Consider the following 18,638-nt stretch of genomic DNA (forward strand, 5'->3'; position numbering starts at 1 on the left):
GACAGGGGGAAAAAATGAAATATGAAACAAAACCAAAAACGTATATTATAAGGTGGATGATAAATGAATATGAGAAATGGAATGAAGTTCTCTCAGCCCCACCTCTGAGTCACTTCATTTATACCTTTGTTCACTTTTTATACTTCGTGCCTGCCAGGACATCGAACCCGTACTCCTCCACTAGTTGTACGTATGTCAAATGCAATGATAATTTTTCGATATCCAGGTCTATTTCCCATATTTTATAATGGCTTAAAATTTTTTTGAGTTTTTCCTTTTGTTCTTCATTTAATAACAGGCAACAATGCCACCCTTGCATACTATCATATTTATTTGTTTCCAGTGGTCTTATGTCTTTCCATGTTTTAATCCCCTCGCACATTTTTCTGTTAGAATTGTCATACATTAGTGTGTAATTGTTCTTTTGCTTTTTTCCCGGAGGTGGGGAAGTTGGAGAGCTTGTATCCGTATGTGATTGTTTGTGTCAGAGGGAGGTGAGTAGGTTCAGCGTCTGTAGGGGAGGGTGAGAGGAAGAGGATGTGGGTGGGTGTTTGGTAGGGTTCTGCGTTTGTTTTGCTTGGTTTCTTCCTTTTCCTTTTTCTTTTCTTCTGTTTCTGCTGGTGTTATTACTTACGTCTTTCTTGTCTGTACTTCCGTATTTTTGGCTTGTAGAGGGCAGTTCGCTTTCTGGCCACACTTGTAGCATCCAGGGGTCCTGCCCTCTACTCTTATCCACTTTACATCTATCGATAGTGTCTCTGGTATTTCCTCAATAATGTCTTTTGGCCCTTAGATGTATTTTTTTAATTTTTTACTTGTTTCAGTCATTGGACAGCCGCCATGCTGGAACACCGATTTGAAGGATTTAGTGGAACAAATTGACCCTAGTACTAATTTTTAAAACCTGGTACTCGTTCTATTGATCTTACTTACTGACCCGCTAAGTTACGAGAACGTAAACAGACCAGTACCAATTTTCAAGTGGTGGTGAGACACACACACACACACACACACACAAACGCACACATGTATATATACATATACATACACACGCACAGCACACACGCGCACACACATACACCCACATGTATGTAAGTGCGCGCGCTTATGCACTGTCCTTTGATAGGTCTTGTTTTTCCTCCTGCAGGTTGCCCCTTATCTCTTCACCAAGCTTGAGATTGCCTGTTTAGTCGCCGACCATTCGACTTAGCAACAGATTGTACTGGGGATACATGTTATTAATAGCGCTCATAAGTGACCTGTGGCAAAGAGTTCTCTACCAGGAATAGTCTTTATCGGCCTGTTTATGATACTCTTTCCTCTGTGTTTTAAAATATATTCCCGGTTGAGAACTTCTGAGGTTGAGGATGGAGCGGGAAGAAAATGCCATAAATAAGCAATCCTTCTCTGTTTTCTTTCATTCTTTTTTATTTAGTTTCATTTTTTTACAGCTACAAGATCATCGTCAAATTTGACGGACGAAATTTCATATATGCATGTATGTTTGTAAGTTTTGTTTATAATTATTTAAATTCTTCCTCTGAGGAAGGAACTGGTTTCTAACAAAGATATAAAACTCCATCGTTGGAATGCAGGTAACGAAAACGATGTTACATTTTAAACTTGAGAAAAGTCTTGTATATTTTTACTGCTCCACTTATAAATTGTATTTGTAATGTGTAAGTTTGTTGATTTCTTTTTCTGAAAATCCAGGCTTATCCAGACTGTCAGTTAGGCCTTTACTATCAAAACTTAATACATCAATTACTATTGATATAAATGTAAATTTGTAATCTGGATATAAAAGTTGGAAGTTTCGAAGCAGCTGTCCATTCCATAGCTATCCTCTTTCTCTTTGGTTTTCAAAAATATGTTCACACCTGCAGGACAGCTGACCTCTATGGCAATACATACTTTTCCTTGTCTGTCCCAAGTAACAATATCCGGCCTGTTAAGCTTACACTTGACAGATGTTTTGATGAGAATGTTCCACCAGTATTCTTTATGTTGATGTCTGTGTACGTATTCAATAACAGGTGTATTCTCTATATTTATTTCAGCACAGTCTTTTTCCGGATGGCATTGTATATTGTTTTTGCGACAGCGTCGTGTTGCATCGGGAGGTAGGACTTTGATGACATAATCTGTTTTCAGTTGCATCTTGAAATCTAGGGCTTCACTGTCTCTTGTTTATTAGGTATGCGTGTACGAATGTATATATGTATGATGGTCTTGTCATCTTGTCATCTTGAAAATTTAGAGGACATCCGAATTCCAAATCTAGTGTTGTATGGTGAGCTGGGAAAAAGAAAACGTCCCCGTTGCAAGCCATGTAACATCTCAAATACAATCTTAAAGAGATTCTTAAAAAGATCAATGTAAATACTAACACCTGCGAAGGTCTTGCATCAGATAGACAGCTGTGGAAGAATACGATTGCTACTGATTTGTAGCGGAGAGCTACAAATGCCTAGGGGTATTTGAAGGGGATGGAATCAAACACTCAATGATGAGGGAAAGGATCAGAAGAGAATATCGCAGGGTAAGGGCAACACTCAAGACAGAGTTGAATTCAAGAAACAGGATTGAAGCGATCAATACTTTAGCCATACCAGTCCTGACTTACAGTTTCAGTATCATTAACTGGTCAATTACTGAAATATGTAATCTTGACAGAAAAATACGAAAAATGCTGACAATGCATAGAAGGCACCACTGTAAGGCAGATATAGAACGACTTTATCTGCCAAGAAAAGAGGGTGGCTGTGTACTTTTACAACTGGAATTTATAATGAAGATTGCCACAATTGGCCTAGACACCTACCTTAAAAACTCTGATGACTGGATGTTAAAACTTGTCTCAAAGCATGAAAACAAGAAAGTATCATACTCAGTAACAAAACAGGCAAAATAATATCTAAGTGAATTCCAAATACAAGTTCCAGAATTAGACGTGCGAGAAACAAGCACAGAAGAAACTAAGCGTATGAAAATCCGTACTAAAACTGCTGCCTTAGATATTCTTACTGATAAATGGCAAGAAAAACCTGCCAATGCCAAATACCCAAAGAGAGCGAATAGTGGACCTGCCCCATGATAAAAACTGGTGGGAACACAAACCCCCTCCAGTTCTTGAAAATGATCACATCTCACTCCTCTGGAACGTCACCATTCAAACTGACAGAAAGATAGATGCGAATCGGCCAAACATTATATTGAAAGACTTCAGACAAAAATCAAGACTCCTCATTGATATGGCTGTCCCAATCGACATGAATATATCTGTCAATACCTATCAAAAACTGAGCAAGTATAAAGATCTTGAAATAGAAATTGGCAAATTGGCAAAATGTGGAACCTCAAGACTAAAGCAATACCTGTTGTCATAGGTACCCTAGGAATGACAGCAAAAGGAGCTGATTCCTACCTAGCTCAGATAGCAAGAAAGCCCAAAATGGCAGAAATTCAAAAGATAGTGCTCATGGGAACTGCCCATATCCTACGTAAAATGTCATCTCAAATTTTAAAACAGATTCATTATTTTCTTATGTTTTCTTAAACATTCTATAGAACAATATTATGTGCAAAACCAAATATATGACACCCAAGGCATAATACCAACATGAACTTCTAACTTGTCTCTTGAGGTCTCTGGATGAGACTTGGATCCAACTTGTACAAATAAGAAGCAAAAGTCAAACAGATAATAATAATAATAATAATAATAATAATAATAATAATGATAATAATAATAATGATAATAATAATAATAATAATAATAATAATAATAATAATAATAATAATAATATTAATAATAATGATAATGTTTTCTTTATTATTCGCTTGGGATTCATAAAAATACATTGGGATAGTAATAGAGAATACAATGTGGGGTTTTAAATAATAGACATAATGGAGCCTTTTAGAAATGAACATGACCATCAGACAATTCCAGAACATTGCAATAAATATTACTATAGCTTCCTTTTTATTCTAGTTTTTCTTTTTTTATCCCAACTCCTTAATTCCTGATACACACATAGTCTTTCTGCCTATTTTTGCTCTATTTCTCACACACAATTTGTGCTCAACAAATGAAATACATTCTCAAATATTGGTAATATCGGAAAAGCTATAGCGTTTCACATATTGCCTCGATAATATATTTGTACAGTTATTATCTTATCTATAGTTGTTGAAAGGGTGCTGAGAATGACATCTATTTCATTAATAAAGAAATAATAAATGTATTCAATCAAGCTACGACATTACACATTACACATATTTCTGAGATTGATTTCAAACTCGGAAATCAAATTTTTATCGCTATTTTTCGGCAGGATAATAATGTTTCGTAGCATAGATATAAAACCATATTGAGTGGGAATATAGGAATATATGATATAATGATATCAAACCAATGTAATATACTATCTCAAAGATAGCGTGTTTGTACTACTACTACTACTACAACTACTACTACTACTACTACTACAACTACTACTACACACATACATATTCTTTTTTGTGGAAGGGAGCATATTTAGTGGTATAGTAGTTGTAATTATAACAATGGTCACAGCAGAGGAGGGTGACAATTCAGCAAAGACAATGACTGTAATTGATTTGTGTTGAATAGTTGCTTATAAGGCATGTAACTTTTTATGAGATGCAGTCATGTATTTTGGTCACAGAAGCAGGTGAATGCCGAAGCGGGCCTGGACAATGGCAATTCTATAACTGTGCAGGAGTAAAGAATATTTTAAATTCTGTTTCCTCAAAGGAATTTTGCATATGTTGTAGTCTCACATAGAATCTGAGAAAACAATATAATTTCTATGTGTAAAACTTAGATATGTTTTGACCAAAGATTGGTCCAGGCCATGTCTAATTTAATAGCACCACCTGATAGGATTATCTAAATCCTTTTTACAGTCAAGTTTTGTTTATGGTCCATTGAAGTAGTGAGTTCTTATTGAGTGAGTTGTATCCAGGTATGGGTGGCTTGTCTGGTATTCTTTGAAGAAAGCTGTCTAGACTCCGTTTAAAGCTCATAGGATCCTTTTCCTCTTTTATCTGTTTCGGGACAATGTTAAACTGGGCAGGGCCTGTTGAGGAAAAGAAATTATGCCGCAGTGTACCTATATGCTGTGATCCTGAATTGAGCAGGGGATGTATGGATCGTGGTCCCATCCTTGGATGAACCTTGAAACTAATGTTCAGGTCGTTTGGGCAATGCTGGCAGTATATTTTCCACATCGTACAAATGATGTACAGCTCGCAGCGGCGCTGGAGAGAGTAGAGCTTCAAGGCTTTAAGGCGGTCCCAGTAATCAAAATCACTCATGCCTTCAATTCGTAAGCATTGATAGAATTTCAATTCATAAGCAGAGAATCCGGAGTGGAATTTTGTTTTCTGGTCATGTGTTGTTGTTTGGGTTCTTATTAAAGAGAATGTTTAGCTCATTAAGAACCGTTAAGGAAAAGTGGAATAAGAGAGGAATAAAATATTGTGTCATTATTATGTGTTGAATTTGACTGGAACTGATAGAAAGATGGAAACAAGATGAATAGTTGGCAGATCTTTGGTTTAATTGTTGATTGGTAAAGTGGTGATGAGAAATGAAATGTGTAAAGTAAAGTAATTTAAGTTGCAATTTAGTGTGTGAGCAGAAGGTTTATATTTCATGTCAAGGGATAATGTTATCTTTAAGAAATATAGTTTTTTGCTTGCTATTTTTTGCCATTATTAGCATTTTAAATGTAGCTATTTCTTGTCTTTTTGCATGTTTTTACTTACTGTCATAGTTGAGATTAATGTGATAATTTACTTATTTGTATTAATTGTTGCAATATGGTTATTTAGTCAATAGTAATGCTCTACCTATCAAGTGAGAGTGATAGTAGTTTTTAGGTTGGTTAAAGGAGATATGTAGATTATTGTTTTAATTGGGGCTCTTGCATTCTGGTTCTTCAGTTTTTCTATCCATTGATAGAAAAAGGGTATAATTTTAAATAGAAATATATTAATTTGTGCTTCACACTTCACATCAATAGAATTTCTAATAAGCAAAGTATTTTAATGCATTTGTTGCTTTTTAAAAGGAGTTATTTTTATTCATTACTTTCTTTTAAATGAGGTTAATAACTTGGATTGCTTTTCCTCTTTTTCTCTCCCTTAGGGCTATGCCTCTTCTCCTGCAGTTGCCTTTTCTCTTTCATCTCCTCCATCCTTGCCTCCACAAGTATCTCAAAGTCCCTCAGCAGCCCTAATCAGCACACCATCACCTAGTACATTATTAGGTCAAGGTGGTTCTCCTGGTAATCCACAGTTACATGTCCCTTCTCCAGGATCATTTGTGCCAACTCCCTCTCCACAGTCACTTGGTATCCATCTATCATCACCTGCAGGTCCTTTCATTGCACCTCAAGGTTAGTAATTTTAAAATTTATATTGCTACTGTTACTATATTTGTTGCTACTCTATTTGTAACCCTATTGTTACTATATTTCTAACTAAATGTACTCATTCTGTATTTTAATTAAATTTCGAGATACTCAAGAACTTGGACTGATTTTCTTAAAACAGCTATAATTATTTTATTTATTGATGTATGAATATGGTTTTTGAATATGGGTAAAATTATTAATATTTCTTTTATAAATATCACCATATAAAGATGCTTATGTTCAAATGGGTATATAACAGAATTTTTATAGAGAAGAATTGTTCATATTGGATTTTCAGTTGAAAAAGATGCATGATAATGGTAAAACAGCACAAAATATTGGAATTATGTTTGTAGAAAACCTACAAAATAAAGGATTAATGTGCATTTACATAAATCCATGGATATTGCACAAAAAGGATTGACTAATATAATTAACAAAATGATAAATAAAATTAAAAAATTGAGAATGAAGTAAATTTGATAATAAAGTATTTTATAAAATTAAATTCTACACAAATTAAATGTTTCTCTCATCATTATCATCATTTAAAGTCCATGTTTCATGCTGGCATGGATTGGATGGTTTGGCAGTATCTGATGTGTCCAAGGACTGCATCAAGCTCCAATGTCTGCTTTGGCATGGTTTTTATGGCTGGATGCCCTTCCTAATGCTAACCATCTTACATCGTTGACAGGTGCTTTTTTCATGCCACCTTGCACTATTGAGGTTGCCATGCTGACATCCTGCACCTCCCCCAGGGAGGTGGGGGATGTCAGCTTCGTATTCGTGGTCAACAGGATTTCTATGATGGAGGGGGTTAGTAGTGGTGGAGGAGTAGATTCCTGCAGAGGGATCTACATGGCTACTCACATCTTGTAGGAAAAAACAGGGGTGAGAGAAAGAAAAATTGATTGGTAGGAGCTGCAAGACATAGATAATAGTTATAAGGTACCTGGGTGGCCCCATCCTACTTGTCATTATAGAATCTTGCAAAATGCATGTCATTTTGGAAAGTCTTGTTATGTTGGTTGCATATTTTATTTCTTTCTACTGCTTCTTTTGAAAATTCTTCAAATTTGGAGTTACCTTTAGTAAATGTGAAACTGGTTTCCAATGTAAGGAATTATAGAAAAAATATTAATTATTATTATCTAGTGAAGTCACACATATTATCACTAACATAGCAATGAGATTTGCATTGATATTCTCATTCAAAATATCAGTAAGTTATTGCAAGGCACTTTCATGTTATTAGCCACAAAGGGTTAGTAACAAAAGTAGGAAAGCTAACATATTTTGTTAACAATCAAAAGGAAATCAATATTTATGGCACCCCCCCACCACCACCACCACCACCACAAAAAAAGCACTGTTTTCAGTGGCACTGGTTATGCTAATTTTCTTTATTGCATTTGACTAAATCAAAAAGTTAAGTAGTTAGGTTGTGCTCTTGATAGCCCAAATCATTTACTGTGAATAGTGACAACAATCTAGCAATCAAATTGCAGTTTTGTGTTCAATTTCTTGAACAGTTGTTATTGTTTTATCTAGAGGGAGATTTCATCTGTCATGTGTTTGACACTTCAAAGACAGGGTTTGTGATCTAGAAAGAAATAATTTTTCTTAATATTCCTTTATTTAACAGAGCCTATTGTAATCTAGTACAGTTCATCAGGAAGTGCATTGCTAAGTAGACAGTTACATTCCAAATATTTATTATATATGAAGTTTAGATATGTTGTTAATTATGTGGGTATTATTACATTTAATAGACAAATCCTATTTCATTTTTCAGTAGATAAATATAAACTAGCACTCATAAAAGGTCTAAATTTATGGTTTGTCCCTTCTATAAAAGAGAATCGAAAATAGATTATGATACTCTCCTTTGTTCAATCAACTTAGAATATAAAAAAAGTCACATTGTACAGATGATTATAATTTTTTTTTTTTTACATTTTCATGTGAAGAACAATGTGTGAATTGTTGTTTACATATGGAATTTGTTAATCACATCAACATAAATGTAATTAACTTCAGATGTATCAGATTATTAATTTCATATAAGACTACTTAAAATTGTTTTTATTGCATAATTGAAATACATTTATGTGTGCATACACACATTTGTGTGCACACACACATTTGTGTAGCAATACAAATTAACTTGTATGGTTATCATTGGTTTTGTGACCTTGTTTAATCTCACATGGCAGAAAATTATGAGAAATATTTGGGAAGAAAATTTGCTTTTTCTTAATGTGCAAGTCTGTAAACTCAGAATATTCTGCCATGGTTCTGCATAATGCTGCATCAGAAAGGCAGTCATATAGTGCATGTCATCACATGAACCATACAAACCTGGTTTACATTCTTTCTTTAGGAAGTCAGGAACTTGCTCTTGTAAGGGAAAAACTTTGTAAAACAGTAAGGGGAGAGGGTTGCTAGCACATCACTCTCTACCCACATTTTTCCTATCCACATCTTTAATATGAGGCCTTAACAAAATTCAATAATAGGTATAGATGCAAATCTAATTATTTGTCTCCTAAAATCAGGCATAACTTGGCGATCGGTCGACTTACAACACCGTTCTTCGTCGAGTTTACTTGGTAAAGAGTTTGTAAACTTGACAAAGTCAAGGTGAGCTCTAATTGGCTGTATGCAAATGAGTTCATTACTGGGGTTTGGAAATCTTGTGGGAAAAAATTCCACGGCTGGGCATTTGACTAAGGTGAATAACTCCTCGAAAGGTGATGTGGGTTATTTCCCCTGAAATGTCTTTAGCGTTTATGAGAGGCCGAGATACAAGAGGAAAGTCTAAGACGCAGCTATATCAGATGTCTGTGTTGATATGTTGTTCTAGTTAGGTGAAAAACCCTAATCTCTGCACACACTCACACGTGTGTGAATGTATGTAATACGTATGCATTCATGCATCTCATGACAGTTTTTGTGTTTTTTTCCATGCTGTTGCCAATTTATTTTAGTTTCCCATTATGACATTCAGGGGAATAGTTTGTGTTTCTTTGAATATTTAGAGGTTCATTGAATTTGGGGATTGCAAACAATGAAAGATTATATAAATATGGATTTTCTTTTTGTTTTGTACATACCATCAAAGTCTTCAGATTTGATTGATAGAATAATTCAATAATTACACAATATATGGTTTGTGAATACAAATTTATGCTTGGATGGAATTTAACAAAGAATTTAAGAGAATTTAATTTAGAAGATCAATCAAAGCAAATTTCATGTAAATTTATTCGGATGTGTACACACATATTTCCATTCTCTACATTGTCAATTGGATAATTTGTGTTGTAGAAAGTGTACATAGTTTCTTGGTTGTGAAAGTGGATAAATGGCTAACAGCAAAGGAAAATGAGATAGTATACATGTATTTAAACTAGTGGAAATTATTCTGTTAAAGCTGGACCAAAGACTAACTACTAGTTAAATGACAGAGTGAACTGAAATGGCATAGTCATAGCTGCTGCTGATGAAGGCTAAGAGAGAATGTGATTGTTATTTATGAAAATTAATAGAAACTGAAACTTTTAATAATCAATGAATTTTGAAATATATTACTTATTGGCAATTAAAGAACTGGCCATCATTTTTGTTGCTTTTTCATTTTCTTCCTCCAGTCATTAATAGTATTTTCACCTTTTTTAGGAATGGTAGATGGTGGCTCTCCTTTTACAACGCCGTCACCTGGTACACGGAACTGGCTTGGCTCTCCATCAGCTCAGGGACCTTCGCCTGTATCACGGCATGGCACAGCAACCTCTCCTGGCCATCCAGCATTACATTCACCTCAAACTCAAGTTAAAGATTCAGAACATTCAAAATCTTCAGGTAAGTCTTGAATATTTCTTTAAAATGGTGAAAGTTATATTATAATTTTATTTTATATTTTTAAATCTTTTTCCCTGACGTTTTCTGATAGTAGTAGAATGATTTTGAGATATATTCTTCGTATTGGCATCTGATTTCTATTTACCATCAAGTAGTGTTCATGTCTTTTCTCTCCTGACATAATAATAAACAAAAAAAAAGCTCCCCTTCACTCCCCTCCCACAAAAAATTAAAAAAAAGGAAACCCACCAGTTTTATAGCATCCTAGCATTAGAGAGTTGCTTCTCCAGACATGTGGTGTGCATGAATGATGGCAGTTGGGTGAATAAGGGTCAAGTGATCCAAATGAACGAAGCTTGTGGAAGATGAAGTGAAGACGGTTGATCTCAGCATGCTGAACCTCACAAAGATGATAACAAGGGGTTGCAACAATTTGGAGAGGCATTATAATGGATTTAACCCAACTATGCCAATTTAGAAACATGGATGTTGAATACTTGTTTTGTTTTTGGACTGAAAGATATAATTAAAAATACAAAACTATATTGTTTTTTTTTTAATGTCTTTTTACCTTTGCTTTTTATTATTAATCAATATTTAATATTTTTTATGATGTCTAGTTGTGAGCCCTGCTCCCAGAATGTTACCACAGAGATCATGGGCTGCTTCCATTCCAACTATATTATCTCATGAAGCATTCAGTAAACTGCTGACACCATGCCCATTGCCAGGAATGAATTTCCTACCAGCATCTCCACTGGAACGATTTTTGGGTTGTGTCTATTTCCGGAGACATCTACCTCGAGTAATACAAGGAGAAAGTTCAGTAAATATCAGTATGTTCCTATATAAGTAGCCTATGATCTGTTATGTCAGCCTATGGAAAACATCAATTTTTGGATATTTTTCGGTTTAGCACTTTTCCTAAATGAGGTTCAGTAATTCGAGAAAAAAAAAAGACCAGTTTAGTGGTAGGTATATAATTTGATATATGTAAGTTATCAGTCTGTTGTAAGCTACCATTATTATCATTTCTTGTTTATAGAGGAACCCAAAGCTAAACAAGCTTTCTGCAAGGCATCAGTATAACATGGCTATTGAAAACTTGCAAAAGGACAATGCTTTTAGCTGTACAATTAGGACTGAACCTTGCTATATCCTTGCCATTTATGCTCCTTCAAAAATTAGTTGTATAATGACAAGTCCATATGCAGCAAGACCAAATATGTATGTATTTGTCAGTCTGCTGTATAACATATTGCTAATTCAATATGAAAACTATGCTCCTTTTTATATGCATTCAGTAATATATCCTGAAACGTTATTGTATGTGTAAATAATTTGACCTTTTGTCATTTCAGTTACAGTCTATTCAGTCCAATGAACCTGGAGTTAGTGCATTTAAAGTTGATAGTTTACAATTTAGAGTGAGTCTTAATCCAACCACCTTGCAGTCTCTTCATATCAAAGTGACTCCAACTCTGGGTAAGTTGAACATTTTCAAAGCCTTTTTATTTTTTTTATACTATTCTACATCTAATTTTCATACTAACATCAAATACTAATGTTAGATGCTTTATCACAACTGTAGACATTTGCAGTTTCTTACTCTGTTAACCATCCAAACCTGAAGTAGGGGTGTAGAAACATTGCGGTAACCTGTTGTGTATGTGAAGTTGTGTGTCTATGTCTCTTTACTCTCTACATCACACAATAATCATAAATGAGTTCTGTTCAGTCATGGAGAAATATTACCTTGCTTGGAAGTAGGTGTGAGTTGGTGACAGGAAGGGCATTTAACTGTAGAGAATCTTCCTTAATGAATTTGCATCTGAACCATGCAGGTATGGAAAGTGCACCCGTGCTGGTGGCACATAACAAAATCAACTTTTGTATGTCGGGCGGCCTCATGGAAGCAAAGTGGTTGAGTACCTTTCGAGCGTTGGTCCTCATGGAGGTGAGGTGGCTGAGTTCCTTTTGAGCAGGCCTCACGGAAGCGAGGTAGCTGAGTTCCTTTCGAGTGTTGGGCCCTCACAGAGGTGAGGTGGCTGAGTTCCTTTTGAGTGTTGGGCCTCATGGAGGCAAAGTGGCCAAGCTTCCTTTGGGTGTTGGGCCTCACAGATGCAATGACCAAGATCTTTGGCATTATGTTGTGCTTGAGCAGACTCATCAAGCCGAGCAAAATCACAGTCGTGACAGATACTGGTGTCATGCAAATGGCACCTGTGCTGGTGGCACATAAAAGCACCCATTACCCTCTTGGAGTGGTTAGTGTTAGGAAGGGCATCCGGCTGTGGAAAACCATGCCAAATCAGACTGGATCTTGGTGCAGCCTTTCAGCGTGCCAGCCCAGTCAAACCATCCAACCCATGCCAGCATGGATAACGGACGTTAAATGATGATGATGTATATATATGTATATATATTTAATGACTTTCACCAAATTTTACAGTGTATGAGTCAAGCAGTGGCTACAGTAGAAAACTTTGATCTCAAGTGCAGAGATTTGCACTTGAGATGAAACTTAGAACTACATGGTTGTGAAGTGAGCTTAATGACCCCATGATATATGTGATTATAATTTAAAAGGAGTATGTTGTACTATAGTGAATTTAATGCATCCGGGAGTTAAGCCAGTTTTATATAAAACAATATTACAATTATTCACATGAAATAACTGAAGAACAGCTTAGGAAGCGGTGCAGCTTCCTAGATCTAACCAACAGTAGTATTATTCCCTTCAGGGGACTGTCACATTAAGTTGACAGCATACAACTACTTCATCATATCACTACTGTAAATATCTCTCTGAGAGATTTAGAAATGTATTATTTCTAAATGAAGAACAGTTGTTTTATTTCTCTCAAGATATAAAATAATAATTGCTGCTTGCTTTTATCATGTATTTATTTTATAGTATTGTTATTTTTATATTATTTCTTTGCAGATTATCAAGACCAGTGGACTAATGAAGAAATTCAGATATTGGAAAAATTCTTTGACTTAAAGGTAAGAACTTAGTAAAAATTAAGACTTTCAGAATCTTACAGTTTTTGCTATTAACACCTCAGCACAAAAATTATACATACATATAAACAATATGAATCACCAAAATCTCATAAAAACATGCTCTGAATCTCAACAAATGCAGTCCTGAAAATCCTGATTAGCCTCATTGTTTTCTCATGAATGTTCCCAGTCTCAAACGATAACAACCACTGTAAATGTCAACGTAAATGACATAGCTATTGTGCAAAAAGTTGAACCTGCTGCAATGTAACAGTAATGGCTTCAAAATATCTTTATAATGCACAACATTACAAGAAACAAAGCTATAATTGAAACATGATCCACTATCACAGAGTGCAACTAGTGAGAAATTACTGCAGTTTTGAGTCCACTGTACAGTTTCCACTTGGCAAACGCCTAGTATATCTGAATTGGCGGGTCTGTGGAACACACCTAGTAATTTTTGATGTAGGACCGTTTGATCAGCACAAACTGGAAGCAGCATATTATGCTGTTGCTGATGTATTTCCTCTTTTTTTTTCAGCTAAAATAGTTTTTCTGTAAATATGTCTGTACATTGTGATGTTTGTATACAAATCAACATAAATCAAGCCTTTTATAATTTGATAGAAGCCAAGATCTCTCTGCATCAAAATGTACATTAAAAATATATCTACCTGATTGCACTTCCCAGATTTATGTTTCTATACTTTCTATATTTTCATGTCAGGTGGCCAGTCCTCCTTACAAAGTGAATGCTCTGACAGCTTTCTGCAGACTTCTTGGTGCACCGGCATGTATACTTAGAGACTGTTTGCAAATCATGAGACTAGAGTTGGTAAGAAACATTCTTATAATTCATTTTAATTTAGATTCTAAATATATATATATTTATATGTGTATGTGTGTCTATATATATATAAATAAATAAATAAAAGAGATGTCAAACATCCAAGTCTGCTGGTACAGTCCAAGTAAAGAATATATACAAAAAATATATATTCAGTATTTGCAAAAACAAATTAGACTGAAACAATTTGTAGAATGTGTATTGGTTTTGTACCAACCTGGATTATGAATGGCTCTATTGAAAACCATCTATGAAAAGACCCTGCTTAATCTTTCGATTGTCTACACCTACAGTTTTTTCCTTTCCTTATACTTCATATATAGAAATGTATATATATATATATATATATAGACACATATGGGTTGTTAAACAAAAGAATGCAGTTATGTGTATTTAATAATCTTGTTTCAGTCATGGGATAGCAAGCTATGCTGGAGCACATCCTTCAAGGGTTTCTTAGTCAGTGAGATTGATTCCAATTTTTATTTTGAGTTTGACACTCACAATTGGTTGCTTTTTTTCACCAGGCCATTACATAATTTGGGTATAAACAAATTTATACAGGTTGTCCAGTGCTGAGAAACAAACACAAATGTGTGTGTGTAAATATATATCATCATCATCATCATATACCGTCCGCTTTCCATAGTGTTGGTAAGGAGGTTTATTAGAGTTCTGGATTTATATGAATGGAGCAGGGGGTGGATTAGGTGAGTTATGTTATTAGGGTAGATGTTAGCTAGTTGTGGGTTTCTGAGTTCCTTGTTAAGATGTCAGATTATTCCAGCAATGTTGGTGGTGGAGCAAGACAATTTTATAGATTGGGGGTTAAAGATTTCTCTAAGGGGGCTGGATTTAGGTAAATGTTTTTTAAGTTGGATGAAGAGTTTAGGTACTTGGGGGCTGAGCATTAAGGGCAAAATGGGGGTGAAACCAGATAACATCACAGGTTCTTGTTCATTTATTCCAATTAGGGGGGTTATCAGAGTGAGGATAGGGCTTTGGAGGTGTGCACTGGTGTCAATTTTGGCAGGTTGCAATGCTTTAGGATTGTCTGGTGGGAGGATTTTCTATTAAGTCATCTACTACTTTGAAATTTGAATAGATAGAGGGGTGGTGGGATATTTTGGGTGGGGAAGATAGTGAAGAAATCCAGTATAGATTTTAAGATGGAAGTGGGGTGGTTGGAGGAAAAATTGACAGGCAAGGTATTTGCCAGATTTGGTTTTGTAAGTCTTGTGTGACGTCTAAGGAATTAGTGGTTTTAAGATTGTTACAGAAGGAGATGCCAAGGCTGACATCTTTAAAAAACTTCATCTTTTTCCAGTTGCTAGAATTTTAGATTGTGAACAGAGCGTTGTCTCTGTGTAGACTGCTGGAGATGTTAGGGAATTGTTCCCAAAGGTTGTTAAGTAGGTAACAGCCTACAAGGTTTGTAACTTGGGCGCAGTCACTAGCCTCCTTGAGGATGTCAAAAAACTCTGGTGTATCTTTGCAGGCCCAGGATTTCCCATCAAATTGTATGATAGTTTGGCATGCTGAGATATCAATATTGTCATGAGATAGGTTGGAGTGCTTTCTGGTGAAAATTAGAGCTTTGATTAGAAGAATAGGAGATATACTAGAGTGGTATTGCTCAATGTTGACCTGGATAAATTTAAAAGCAGGTTTAGGGCAAAGAGAATTGAACCACTGAGTGGCTTCAGTAATTTTGGTCCAAAGTTTTAATATAGCATGAAGTTGGGGTATAATCTGATCTACTGTGTGTGTGTGTGTGTGTGTGTGTGTGTGTGTGTGTGTGTGTGTGTGTGTATGTGTGTGTATAGGAGAAACGGTAAAGGGAGAAAGATTATTTTATTTTAATGTGAATGATATTCTGATGCCTCTGGTTTTTTAGATGCCTGATCGAAACCTCAAGTGGTCTGTGCAGTGGTGCTTAACCATACCTCCTGGGGCTCATCCAATCAGTGCACCAGCTGGCACTCCAGCTGTTGTGGTAAAGAACAAAATGATAATCATGGTAACTGTAATCTGCTACTTCTCTCTCTCTACACTGTCAACTATTATTTAGCATCAATGTGACCTTAATCATCATCATCATCATCGTTTAACGTCCGCTTTCCATGCTAGCATGGGTTGGACGATTTGACTGAGGACTGGTGAAACCGGATGGCAACACCAGGTTCCAATCTAATTTGGCAGAGTTTCTACAGCTGGATGCCCTTCCTAACGCCAACCACTCAGAGAGTGTAGTGGGTGCTTTTACGTGTCACCCGCACGAAAATGGCCACGCTCGAAATGGTGTCTTTTATGTGCCACCCGCACAAGCCAGTCCAGGGGCACTGGCAACGATCTCACTCGAAAATCCTACGGGAGCCAGTCAGGCGGTACTGGCAATGGCCACGCTCAAAATGGTGCATCTCATGTGCCACCCGCACAAGAGCCAGTCCAGGGGGACTGGCAACGATCTTACTTGGCTTGCCGGGTCTTCTCACACACAGTACATTTCCAAAGGTCTCGGTCAGTAGTCATCGCCTCGGTGAGGCCCAATGTACGAAGGTCTTGCCTCACCACCTCAGCCCAGGTCTTCCTGGGCCTACCTCTTCCACGGGTTCCCTCAACTGTTAGGTTGTGGCACTTTTTCACGCAGCTATCCTCATCCATTCTCACCACATGTCCATACCAGCGCAATCGTCTCTCTTGCACACCACAACTGATGCTTCTAATGTTCAGCTTTTCTCTCAAGATACTTACACTCTGACGGGTATTCACATTGACATTACACATCCAACGGAGCATACTGGCTTCATTCCTTGCGAGCTTACGTATGTCCTCAGCAGTTACAGCCCATGTTTCACTGCCATGTAGCATGGCTGTTCGTACGCATGCGTCATGCAGTCTGCCTTTTACTCTGAGTGAGAGTCCCTTTGTCGCCAGCAGGGGTAAGAGCTCTCTAAACTTTGCCCAGGCTATTCTTATTCTAGCAGCTACACTTTCAGCGCACCCACCCCCACTACTAACTTGGTCGCCCAGATAGCGGAAGCTATTGACTACCTCTAGTTTTTCACCCTGGAATGAGATAGAAGTTGTTTCCTGTTTGTTTACAGTCTTTATTACACCTGAACATCTGCCACAAACAAAAACTAACTTCCTGGTTAACCTGCCTTTGATGTTGCTGCACCTCTTATGTGTCCATAGCTTGCACCGGGTACATCTTATAGAGTTACTACCTACTCCTTTTCTACATACTGAGCAGGGCCATCTTCCTGAAGGAGTTTGTGGGGAAGAATTAGAAAAAATATAGCAGGTTAAGACTACATTGAAGTGAAATGACATGTAACTAAGTTTTTAATGAGTATTTCAGTTCATAAATTCTGTCTAAGTATTTAAACCCCCAAATTATTAAGAATATATATATATATATATATATATATACACACACACACACACACACGTGTGTGTACAAAAATTGTTAATTCATATGCTTGTATTATGTACTGATTGTGTTTATTCTTTCTGTTTTAGCTTATGTTGACCCGGATTGGCCTAATGTTGTCTTCAAACACCGAACCTCAGTCTGTTATTGTTCCTCTGCTCTATGACATCAATGCTAATACAATACAACTTGTTGAAGCTCGGCCACCTGCCCCTCACACTCAGACTCCTGCACAAATGGCTATTGTTTCAATGTTAAGACGATTTGCTGAACTTCCTCAAAATCCTACCGAATGTGCCATATTCCCATCAGTGCGAGAACTTATGACTAATTTAGTAATTCCTATTCAGCAGTAATGCTGATAGAAACATTTCCTTCGAACTCCTGTACAAATGTTTACAAAACACCTTAAGTTGATTTCCTGTCTCTAAACTATCCTTGCAACTCAGTTATTGCAAAGAATAAAGTGGAGACTAGGTGCAGGCAGGTTACAATTTTTAAAATTTGTTTTTATCCTTCATGTTTTGAGATCTGATTTTCCATATTAGCACCAATTGGATAGTTCTGCAAGCATGAATTGTGAGAGCAAATATTTTCCAGACAGATGCTATTTTCTACAGAAATCACTTCATTATGTTGGAACAGCTTGATGCTCTTTCTAACAAAAACCATTTAACTATAAAAGGAGAATAGTACTCAATTTTATTTAAATTGTCTGTGACACAATGACAATGATGGTCTGCATTTGTGCCCCAGTTATCAACAAGGTAGCCTCTTTGTGGTCATTCAGAAGTTCATTTTGGACAACAGTGTTAAATATTAAGAAAAATAAAATTAAAAAAAAAACAATTACAACTGGAACACCTTTGATTGTGTTTATTCAGTCAGGTCTTACCTAGGGCTAAACAAAAAAATTGAATAATTTCATAATGTTTTAAACTTATAACTACAACACATCCTAAAAATATTAAGCGTAAAATGAAAAAATTATTCGTTTTTTAATAAGAAACATTGTACATTTATCTCG

General features: G+C 36.1%; 1 protein-coding gene across 1 annotated transcript; it reads left to right on the forward strand.

Moving 5' to 3' along the window:
• The first annotated feature begins 1,589 nt into the window (after positions 1 to 1,589).
• On the forward strand, positions 1,590 to 18,517 carry LOC149137247 (mediator of RNA polymerase II transcription subunit 14-like). Its single transcript, XM_089339109.1, has 10 exons — positions 1,590 to 1,595; positions 2,061 to 2,123; positions 6,182 to 6,431; positions 10,134 to 10,316; positions 10,937 to 11,142; positions 11,678 to 11,801; positions 13,264 to 13,325; positions 14,056 to 14,163; positions 16,073 to 16,195; positions 17,701 to 18,517. The coding sequence occupies exons 1-10, from the start codon at positions 1,590 to 1,592 to the stop codon at positions 17,965 to 17,967; spliced, it is 1,392 nt and encodes a 463-aa protein (XP_089195235.1). The 3' UTR covers positions 17,968 to 18,517.
• Positions 18,518 to 18,638: the final 121 nt, after the last annotated feature.

The sequence above is a fragment of the Octopus bimaculoides genome, chromosome 2 (assembly GCF_046866305.1).
Source record: "Octopus bimaculoides isolate indiv1 chromosome 2, ASM4686630v1, whole genome shotgun sequence".
In the NCBI taxonomy this organism is placed as follows: Eukaryota; Metazoa; Mollusca; class Cephalopoda; order Octopoda; family Octopodidae; genus Octopus; species Octopus bimaculoides.

Bases quoted from the DNA above. Each gene is read 5' to 3' on its own strand.
- LOC149137247 (XM_089339109.1), top strand. The intron at 6,432-10,133 runs GTTAGTAATTTT...CACCTTTTTTAG, and splicing joins TCCTTTCATTGCACCTCAAG to GAATGGTAGATGGTGGCTCT. The intron at 11,143-11,677 runs GTAAATATCAGT...TTGTCATTTCAG, and splicing joins TAATACAAGGAGAAAGTTCA to TTACAGTCTATTCAGTCCAA.